Genomic DNA, 10,650 nt, shown 5'->3' with positions numbered 1-10,650 from the left:
TTTGGAAGCAGGTTGGACTTAGTTTTTCACCAAACTGCGCTGATTCATGTGAAAACTTTGGTCTTCACACGACTTTACACTCTGGGGCAAAAAAAAAAGGATAAAAAAAAACAGGACATAACTGTATAATTCAAGCAAGCATGAATGTTTTTCTTATATTTTCACTCAACTAGAGAAAATACTGAATGACACTCATTGTTTTCCAGTAACAACAGCTTTATGTTTGCCTACTGGTGGTGGTCAGAGGGCCCGGTGGCGCCTGTGTCCGGCAGCCTCGCCTCTGTCAGTGCGCCCCAGGGCAGCTGTGGCTACAATGTAGCTTGCCATCGCCAGTGTGTGAATGTGTGTGTGAATGGGTGAATGACTGAATGTAGTGTAAAGCGCTTTGGGGTCCTATGGACTAGAAAAGCGCTATACAAATGCAGGCCATTTACCATTTACCGACACTAGGGGTGCAAAATTAGGTTGACCAATGACACTTCTTTCTGTGAATAAGCTTCTTGTCAGTCATATGGTGAGGCATAATCTTATTTATCCTTCTTTTTGACTCTAAGGAGATCACCATTTACAAAATCAACATCCTGTTGTATACAGTAACACTTGAAATGACCCATTTAGCCCAGGAAAAAGGTTGCGCATCAAGAGAGCTGAAGTGCTGTTTTCCATAGTCGCCTGCACAACAGGATGCATCTCTGCAGCGTGAGGACTTTCCCCTTTGCTGATTAGAAGGCTTTTACGCACACTTCTGTCGCCGCCCTTTCCATTCAAGTCCTCCTTTCAGCCACTGGTTGTGTCAATAGTACGACAGTGCTTCGTCTTGCTCCTCAGGTAACCCCCCCCTCTCAGCTGACAGGGCCTGATATCATAAATGTACTTGAGGCCAGTGGGACAGTGGGTGTGGTTTAGCTCCTGACATCTGAAGCTGCTCGTGGACTCACAGGAAGCGACACACTGTTGTCTCGTAATCATATTCAGGCCACCAGCAGACTGGCAGGGACACTTGTCACCTTACAAGGATAGGAAAGAGTGTGTGAACGCACAGAGGTGACATTGCAGAGGGATCACTTCGGTGCAAGTTTAGAATCTGCTGAACAAAAAAAGAAAATGGAGTTTTTAAGCTATTAAAATGTCATTAACTCCACTAAGAACAGCAAATCAGAGCAAATACTTGCCTGGCTGATACATCTGTTTAAGCATGTCTGATTTAACATGATAGTTCTGGTCTGCTGACCTGCTGTTAATCATTCACAGGGCAGATTTAAAATTAGAGAGAATGTCCCACTGAGGCACGTCTGTCCTTCACCCACATCCACAGGTGTAAATCTGTAAGCGTGAGTGTGCAGCTGCCATTAAGACCACAATGCAGACTTTAACTCATGGAGACAGACTGTTAAAGAGCAGCTTCACTGTCAGCCCAAAATACAGATTTGGCTCATTTAAGTCTTCAATCCATTCCAGGTGTTTTTGACAATCAGTGCTCTAAAATAAGAGTAAGAAGACAATTGGAAAGTGTTGAAAACACTCAGATACTCAGAATCAATCAGCAAACGTCACCCACTTAACCATTAGAAACCTCTGGTGCTTTGAGCTCAATGTAGCAGATGATGTTAAGGTTGAAGTCCCACTAAGGTGACTGGTTTTATAAACCCTAAAGGTTTATATGAAAATAGAAATGCTCTTCAAAATAACTGCATGATTTCCAGTAAAAAACAACGTAATTTATAGTCCTCTAATGAACTATTAAGGCATTGTACTGAACAAAGTTGAATTATGTGTAATTCCTCATTCACAGTGGAAGAACAAGTTTTAGAAAGCATGCCTCTTGTTTCACTAACTACTTCCTGGGTGATTTCTGGGCAGCGGGCTCAGACTCACTCTAAGAACTCATCTGGGTAAATTTCCAAATCACTGCAGCCAGAGTACTGCCTTTGATAAGCCTTAAATAGAAGCCAGGAAAAAAAGCATGTAGCGAGATTCACGCTGTCCATTTGTTCCTACCTGATATACAGCTGGTCATTCTTGTTCAGGAGTGACAACAAAACTGTTTGCAAAGTTATATAAAAATCATTTTTAGCTGCTTGTGCTGGCACAGACTTTAAATGTGTGCAACAAAATCTGAGCTGGCTGCAACTGTTTCCACGTGACTCATTTGGACTGGTGACGAGGTATAAACATCTGGCCAAGCCTTTATTCCCTGAAATCACTATTTACCTGTATCTAAAGGGCAAAATCCACGGTCTTTATTACTGTGCAGACTCTCGGGAAGACCTTAACAATATATATTGTGAATGTTTTGGGGGCATGAACAAAGAGACGTGATTCCTGCCATTAGATTATAGATTGTAGAAGGTACAGAAAGAAAAACCGACTGTAGGCGTGTGAAAAATGAGCCAATAGCAAAATGTGTTCTGAAGCTGAAGCTGACGTTTTGTTTTGGCATAAATAATCAGTTTCATCTTGAGTAGGAAACTAAGTGTGACTTAAGGTGAATCAATTTTTTTATGGTTTGCAATGATTTTAAGCCTTCTGGAGCCAGGTACCCCTTACACAAGGACCCCGACATAAGTGATTTCTCACTATCTGTTGGAAATTTTAGTTTTTCAATGATAACGCTGGTGCAAGCGATCGACATCATTTGTTGGCAATGTAAATATGCACAGAAGTCAACTAACAGTCCAGGACTTTTAGGATCCCCAGCCCCAATCAGAGAACCATAAATCTCATGCCTTGTTTACAGACCTAATATTAAAGGAAATGTCATTTTGTGCAACAACATGGGTTGGCTACAGTATGGTGATGGTAACAAAACATAACCGTACAAAATATAAATAAAGAAAGAAAAGCGGTGATGCTCTCTCTATGGATCAGTATAGAATAAATAGAAAAACCTGACTCCCGGATGTCAAACGATATCAAGGATCACATCATGATCATAGTTTGAGAGAGTCAAAATCATCTTAACTCACTTGTCATTTTGCACCTGTTATTTCGTTTTTCCTACACAAGCGGCTATTTATGCTTTATCCACATCAACACGTGCAGATGGAGGCACAACAAGCAGGAAGCACTGCACAAGCCTACAGTACGTGCATTAAGGAGGGGTTAGCCGGGAGGGAGAGTGTACAGGAGGAACGCACAAGAAAGGAGGGAGGGTGAGAGAAAGCAGGCGTGTCCATTCAGCATGCTCCGGGGATTAGCTATTTAAAGTGCGGCGACTGCGCGCCACTGAAACCATTCCACGGTGCCAATAAGGACGCGGATCTCAGGACGTGCAGGACGAGGCAGCGCAGCAAGGACACAGAGTGAAGCACATTTTAATGAGGGGACGCAGATAAAGAGTGAATAGACGCGTAGACAGCGAGAAGAAAATCAGCAGTATCCAGTATTTCATCGGGTAAGTAATCAAACTAACCCTCAATTCAACCATGACTGAAAGGTTGTATCAAGTTGTATTGTAAAAACTTGCTTGAGTGCATCTCGGTTTTTTTTTTTTAATGTTCTGTTAAAGCTTCACGTAGGTCATGATTTATTGTTCGAATAAATAGATAACCTCGTATGTGATCTTCTCTTATCAAACAGCTTAAGTGTGAGAAGAGGAGGTGTGTGTTTGTGGGAGGGTGCCTGATTATGACACTGTCTGGCAACGCATGGAAGACACTATTACTGACAACAGCCTGCCACACTCGATTATTTACGCGTGAATAAGTCACCGATTCTTCTTCTTATCTTTCTTCTGCGTTAATTAGCAGCAAGATTTATGGTCCAATAATGCGATTTATAAGCATGTTTAACCTCATGCTACCAACTTTAACACATTTCAATAGCCTAGACAAGGAGGAAACGCCACCGCCCCTTTCGCACAGCTTAAAGTTGTTCAAGGAGACAGAGACACGAGTGATGCGCGCAGTGCTCCAGATGAAAGCTCAGATTAGCCCGTCTGGCGTAGTCCGAGCATTTCATTCAAACTTCCACCTGTACGCGCGCACAGGACTCCACCTCACACACTCTGTACCTGTAGCATAGGCACAAGGAGATTTAACAATCCGGTTAGGGAACTTCTTTAAATAACAAGTTCAGGCATGGGAAAGCGTTAAGTGTCGTGAAAGTTGTTTATGATTCATAAAAAGCATAAACCAGTAATGAAAAGACGTTTCTCGTTGTACAAGTGCTAGCATGTAAGAGGAAGATTGTTTACAACACTGGATTTCTTACAAATTTCAACTTAACTTAGAGTACCAAGTTATTATCTTTATTTTTTTTGTTATTTTCTTAGAAGTTTGAGTTACTAAGTCCAAAAAATTGAGATAACAATCCAACATTTTGGCTATTTTATTTATTTATTTATTTATTTATTTATTTATTGTAGTGGCAAAAATAAACAGCCATAAAACATGTTAGAGGAAATTAAAAACAGAAATCATCAAAGATTTCTTTTTTCTTTTTTGTAAGAAAAAACCTCTTATTTGAAATATAGTTCAACAGTTACATAAATGTTACATCAAAAAGAGGACTTGTTTCATAAAGGTGCAGCATCAGCGTCTCATAGACACTGAAATAAAACATGTTGAGTTATTAGCTGGCTAGCATGTTGACGTGACATGAGATTTTCCATCTATTTGGTGTAATCATGCAAGTTAATTTTATGAAAAATATATTTTGCAGTGTTTAAGAATTAGTTCAAATATGACATTTAGATCGAGTACTAGGCCCACTGCACTTTTCAACAGGAGCCGCTCGGGCATAGAAACCCATGAAGCTCCCAGCTGATAGTTTAGTGCTGATGTTAATGCCAGAGAAAGTTTTGGAAGTTTATTGACCCCACTTTGTAACTTTACGTGGTTTGACACTCCCTGGCTGAGTTGCTGTGGCTCTAAAATGCTTCCACTTTGCAAAAACACAACATATGTTTTTAAATGTGGAATATCTAGAATGGAAGAAATTTCACAAATTGATATTTTATAGTGGTAACACCCATGCTCAAATCCATCTGGATGAGATTAATTTGAGCATCTTTACATTCCTTTGTTTGATTTATGAGCAGCTGAATAGCTGACAGATTTCTGTGGAGTTAAAAACAACTTGTCTCGTGAATACAGAGAGAAGTAGAGGTTTAAAATGAGCGGGCCTATCACTGCCTGATCCGTCTTTTCTTTGAATATTCAAGGGAAGGTGTTCTAAAAGCTGTTTTATCCTCCATCTCTGATGAATATGAATAAAAGCTGACTGCATGCTGCTACGAATGCACACAGAGACATCTGCAGGTAGACGTGCACAGGGTGTGCGTCATCCAGTCTGGAAAGTCTGTATGGAGCTTTGTGGCAGGCAGACTGGCCTTTTTAACTTTTATTTTTATTTTTTTTAAATAAAACTCCTGGGACTGACTGGAAAAGGTCAGGCCCAGTCCCAGCTGAGTGGAAGTGTGGGAAGATCGTTATCATGTTCCTGCATGAAAATGTGCTTTGAAGAGTGCAGACAGAGAGGATCGGTGGCATTTGTGGAGGGTACAAAATATATGAAGGGATCAGATTTAATTTAGCTTCATAATTATTCTGTTATGTTTCGTCAACGACACACACTCACACGCACATGCACAGACATGTGCTTTAAATGATGTGACACAATACTGGCATAGATTGTGAGCCAGAAGCCGCTCGCTAATGTTTCTCGGAGGGATTGCGCAACCTTCAGCTTCACCAGCAAAGCGGCGCTAATTGAACAAGTAAAACTGCATTATTTAGGAGCGGCATGTTAACCACATAAGCTGCCTGCAGGCTGAACTCTCCGCTGTGACAAACAGGCATGGGATCCTAACAGTCACAAACCCTTTCCCCACTTTTCCTCATCACTCCTATCCTCCTTTTGTGACTGTAAGCCTTTTTTTTAAAAATAATTTATGATGATGTTTTTCTTAGTCGCCTTCCTTTTCTGCTCTTTCTCATCCCATCCTCAGCCTTCTTTATTTTGTCCTTTTCCTTAAGTGCTTTTCCTCTTGCCCCCTCCCTTCTTTGTGTGTGTGTCTGTGTGTGCCATCTGAGGTTGTTTTTCTTTTTCATGCTCCCAGGCCTACTGTGTGCTGCCAGACCCCCACAGCCAACCAAGATCTGTGCCCAAAATTCCTCACTACTGACCAGCCCTTCATATTGTGTGCGCATTTGTGTGTGTGTATGAAACTGGTTCAAACTCTGTACTGTCCCTGTTCCCGTGCTATACTGTGATTTCCCAGAACCTCTAAATTGACCTAAACATAATGGAGTCACTGTGCGTGTAGATGGCATAAGGTTTCAGAGCCACACCTGACTGAAATGCAGATGGGAGGAGTATCGGATAGTTGGAAATAGAGGAGGAAAAAACGCTTGTACTGTGAGAATTTGTCAAGAAACAGGGTGGCTGTGAAATTAGTGTCAGAGTTTCACACTTAGTGGACACATACCTCCCCCATTGGCTTGTCTGTGACGGGGTGTAGCAGCTCTGAGACCGTGGGTATGTGCGAGCTGTCACGTCTGCCTCACTGAGTCAGGCAGCACGACCAGTCAGCAGTAAATAGTTGTCGGGGCGGGGGTTTTGGGGGGTTGTATATTTACCCAGGATTGCCTTTCTTTATGTTGCAATCACAGTTTACAGTTTGCGATCAGATATCTAAACGTGCCTCTGGGATGAATAAACGGTGAATTATCAAACTAAAAGAGGTTTCCCCATCAGAGTGACGAGGTTTACTTCAGACAGAGGTGGGAGGATTAGGATCAAACCTGCTCTGATCATAAATATTGTGACTAACTGGCTGAAGGTTTAATTCCAATAAAAAAAAAACACACCCAAATGCAAATAAGGAGCTGATTATTACTGTATCCCTTTAAACGAATTGTGGGGTTGGGCACTCATGTCATAATGAGGATGTCAATGTACACTTTAAGCCCTGCATGACTGTTTAAAAAGGTGTACATCATATAAGAGATATCATATATAACCATATTTAATGAAAAAAAAGCTCAGCATTTAAAAAATAATATTGATAAATTCAGCTTTTCATCTTTAGCCAACCATGACAAAACAATTATACTGCAGGTCTCTGGACACTGAAGTCTGAAGCTCCCTGTCCATCCATCATCGATCCTACAAAGACATCACACCCGGAGAAAATCGTGCCTGCTTTGTGTCACATCTTGCATCCTTTTTGCTTCACTTTGTGGGTTTTTGTGTGCAAATATTTGCAGTTGTGCAACCCTTAAACATCAATTTTTTCCCTTCTTCTGCTTTTGTCAATTTGTAAAGACCCCAAAGGGAAGTAAAACATCTACCAGTGCAGATGCCAGTTATTCATTCCATACTTCACTGTTGCCCTTCAATTGTACCTCAAAAGAATTACTGTAATCATTACTGATAGGAAATCTTGCTAAGTGGTTAGATGGTATTATTCCTTTATGTATTTTATCTGAAAGTGCAGTAAATATCTCCTCAGTTTCCAGTTTGTCTGGTAACAGTTAAATGTGAACATTTATTAGACTGGCATGTGAGGAATGAGCGCTTGCACTTCTCTGCACAGCTACAATAGAAACTGTCAACGTCCATCAGCTCCTTCTGCTCTATTTCACCTGACCTATTTCTTAACCTGATTAGCCTAAAATAAATACCTTTTTTCTTTCTAAGCAGCTACAGCTCTGTGCCGTCACGTGACCCTTTATCTCCCCGCTGCAGAAAGGCGGACAGTCCGCAGGGAAATCATGAATTTGACAGACATGTCTGGGTCGAGCTCTGCAGATAGGTCGAGGTTGAGCAGCTGTTTTTTTTTTTTTTTTTTTAAAGTTTGATTTTTGCTCTTCAATATCAGTTAAAACAACAGATTTAGAGGCAAATTTGAGAAACTGAAGTTTTTGCTGATATGAGATATGAGGCTGTCAGCTGTGACGTGCCTACATCAGACGACCTCTGTGTAAAATGTCTTTGCTTGTCAAAAGAGAGCTTATCATTCGCCCTGGCTGCTGTAGTGCACTGACGTCCTGTTCCAGGATTAGACGGCGTGGAGGGTGGTGGTGATGGAGTGGTAAATAGTGACTGAGTGGTTGGTTGCTGGGCCGCCGTGCCATTCGGTGATACTGTCAGCTTACATTAAGCGGTCGCGCTGGTGAAGCGCAGCATCATAATTCCATTAAACGGTGACCTGGTGAGGAGGGCTGCTGTGGCTGTGATGAGGCGGCTTAAGTGCGAGCTGTGGAAGAAGTGTTGTCACGATGGTTTAACTCGGCTTACTTCATATTTGAGAGAAAGCTCGTGGAAGATTTGCGTACTTTCCAATCAGCTCACTTATATTTATGTCTTTCTTCACTTCTTTCTCTCCTCAGGCATCTCTATCATGGGTGTGAAGATGTTACAGTGCTTTCCCTTCTACAGACGCTGCAAAGAGCGCTGCAAGAGCAGGCAGTGCCCGCCCCCTCCAGGTGAGCACCACCTCCTGTATATTCCAACTGTATGAGAAAATCAAATGCAGAACAAACCGCTTGACTCTCTATCTGCCACCCATACAGTGCCTGTGGAGGAGATGAAGCCACGTCTGTCCTCTACGACATCCTGGGGCAGTGACAGCGAAGGAACAGGAAGCATCAATCGGGGTTCCCAGATCTATTTCTCCACCAAGGCCCGGCTTTCTTTCAGACACCAGCTGGACAGCAACATCAATGCAGTGGATGCCACCTACTGAGGAAGACCCAGGGCTTCATAGGACTTGAATGGACTCAGTTTTCCATCGCCGGTTTATGCTTGGAGCCCGATAGTAGAGCAAACACATTTTGACGCCACCTTTAAATGGGAATGGCGGTAGAGTTGCGGAACCACAGTTTGTCTTTTAACTGCTTGTTCCTCGCTGCTCGCACACAACTGCTAATGATTCGTCAGATTCAAAGGACAGAGGGAAAAGGACTGGGATGAGACGGCGCTCAGAAGTCAGACGAGTAGATCCGCTGCCCAATCGGGCATACTGATGAGGGCGAGGACAATGTAGAGAGTTGTTTACAGCGTTCACTACCAATAAGTGCATTACTTTGTCTTCTGTTTGGAAGGTGTTTTTTTTTTTTTACTGTTTCTTTTATATTTCTTTTTTTTTTTTGACTACCTTTGTAGAAAAAGATCAATTTGCTGATTAGATCATGGCTGGAGTTAATTAAGGCTGTTTCACAAAGCAAGAGGAGGAAGATAGCATTGAGTGTGATGAAGTGTGTGACTATCTAAACCTCATCATTAAGTCATCATCGTGAAGTAACTTTCTAATCCTGCTCTGTGACACAGAACCCTGCTAGTTTAAAGTGAGATAATAAAACAGAAAATGGTTTGCTGTTTTATAAAAGACATTAACTGTAAAAACATGAGGTGGGACTGTGTGCAACATCTGCTGACCAGGTCTGAGCCTGTTTAACAGCAGTGTTGTTAATAGTTAATATTCATCTGTGAGATCTACGGTGGCCCTGATACTTCAGAAAGGCTTGCTGAAATCCAGTTGTGTTGTGCACCACAGGGCAACCGTATGAAATAAGCCGAGCTACACAGCAGCTTATTTCTGATAGGTATTTTGTTAGTCTTGCTTGATTCTGATCAATATTTTTAATTAGAAAAAAAGACGCTCTGGCTGTGTTTTTAAATTGCACGTTTTTTTGTTTTTTTTTTTTGTAAGAAAACCTTTCTGTATTTGCCCAAATTGAAAAACTATGACTGTTAAATGCTGATCAAAAAAAAAAAAAGACTAATGATCACTTGTTCAAATCCAGAGTATGTCAAAAATATCTTCATTCTAAACTAAGCAAATATAAAATAAGTTGTAACAAAATGTCTCCGGTGTGTTTTTTTTTTGGGCTGGGGGATATATTGCTTGACAATGTTGTGAAGACACAAGGATACCAAATATTGGCATTTTCTAAAAACTAAATTCAAATACTCCAGGAATGCTACAAACAAGAGGGCTCCTCTCGTGCACGACCATCTGCAAAAAACATCACCCAAGAAAACTCGCGGTTCAACACTGGACACTGACCTTAACAAAGCTGCTTCCTAACTCAGAATAAGCTCAGGCACATGAGCTCAACTCGACTGGCTGCCTATTGTTTGTTTTCTGGTTATATTACTATGGAACAGGAAGTTTACTGAGTGCAAGTCTAATAGTTAAATGTGAATTTCTGTTTGTGTAGACAGCAGCAGATGTGATTTTTGATGATTTATCACAGTTAATTGGAGTGTTATCAGAAACAAATTGCAAATAACTTCCAACTTGTGGACTGATATCAGACGTGCTCGCTCTTATAGCAACATTTATGGCAGGTTTTAGTGACGGTCTGCTTGACAGTCTCATTTTGCAGGAAAAAAAATAAAGTGAGATAACTTTATGTTACTGGATGAAACAGATGACAAACTTTTAGCTTTGAGGACACAATTTGTTGTTGAAAAAATGTGATAAGTTGCATGTTTTATCGCAAAATACTAAAAATAGCAATAATATGGTATCGTGTGGAGGCCCGGCGATGCGATCATTATGGATAATGTGCAGAGAAGCCGTGAAAAGTACACAGGCAAGATGGAGACGGGGCATCTAGTGGACAATATTTATTAAAAAAATGTTTACAGGTATAAAAAAAATAAAACAGTTTGAAAACAAACTTCTTCAGAGTTGTG

General features: G+C 41.2%; 1 protein-coding gene across 1 annotated transcript; it reads left to right on the top strand.

Moving 5' to 3' along the window:
* Positions 1-3,247: 3,247 nt before the first annotated feature.
* Positions 3,248-9,672, top strand: LOC146636492 (uncharacterized protein C17orf114). Its single transcript, XM_085350849.1, has 3 exons — positions 3,248-3,394; positions 8,337-8,432; positions 8,520-9,672. The coding sequence occupies exons 2-3, from the start codon at positions 8,348-8,350 to the stop codon at positions 8,690-8,692; spliced, it is 258 nt and encodes an 85-aa protein (XP_085206975.1). The 5' UTR covers positions 3,248-3,394; positions 8,337-8,347; the 3' UTR covers positions 8,693-9,672.
* Positions 9,673-10,650: the final 978 nt, after the last annotated feature.

The sequence above is a fragment of the Diplotaxodon limnothrissa genome, linkage group LG3 (assembly GCF_057381915.1).
Source record: "Diplotaxodon limnothrissa isolate DT_005_m linkage group LG3, D_limnothrissa_male_GT1.1, whole genome shotgun sequence".
NCBI classification, from domain to species: domain Eukaryota; kingdom Metazoa; phylum Chordata; class Actinopteri; order Cichliformes; family Cichlidae; genus Diplotaxodon; species Diplotaxodon limnothrissa.
This window is presented reverse-complemented; position numbering and strand designations above follow the sequence as displayed.

What these genes read in the sequence shown, in the direction of transcription:
- LOC146636492 (XM_085350849.1), top strand. Translation starts at nt 8,348, where the DNA reads ATGGGTGTGAAGATGTTACAGTGCTTTCCCTTCTACAGACGCTGCAAA. An exon ending in GCAGTGCCCGCCCCCTCCAG is followed by an intron (nt 8,433 to 8,519) that starts GTGAGCACCACC and finishes CCACCCATACAG; the next exon opens with TGCCTGTGGAGGAGATGAAG.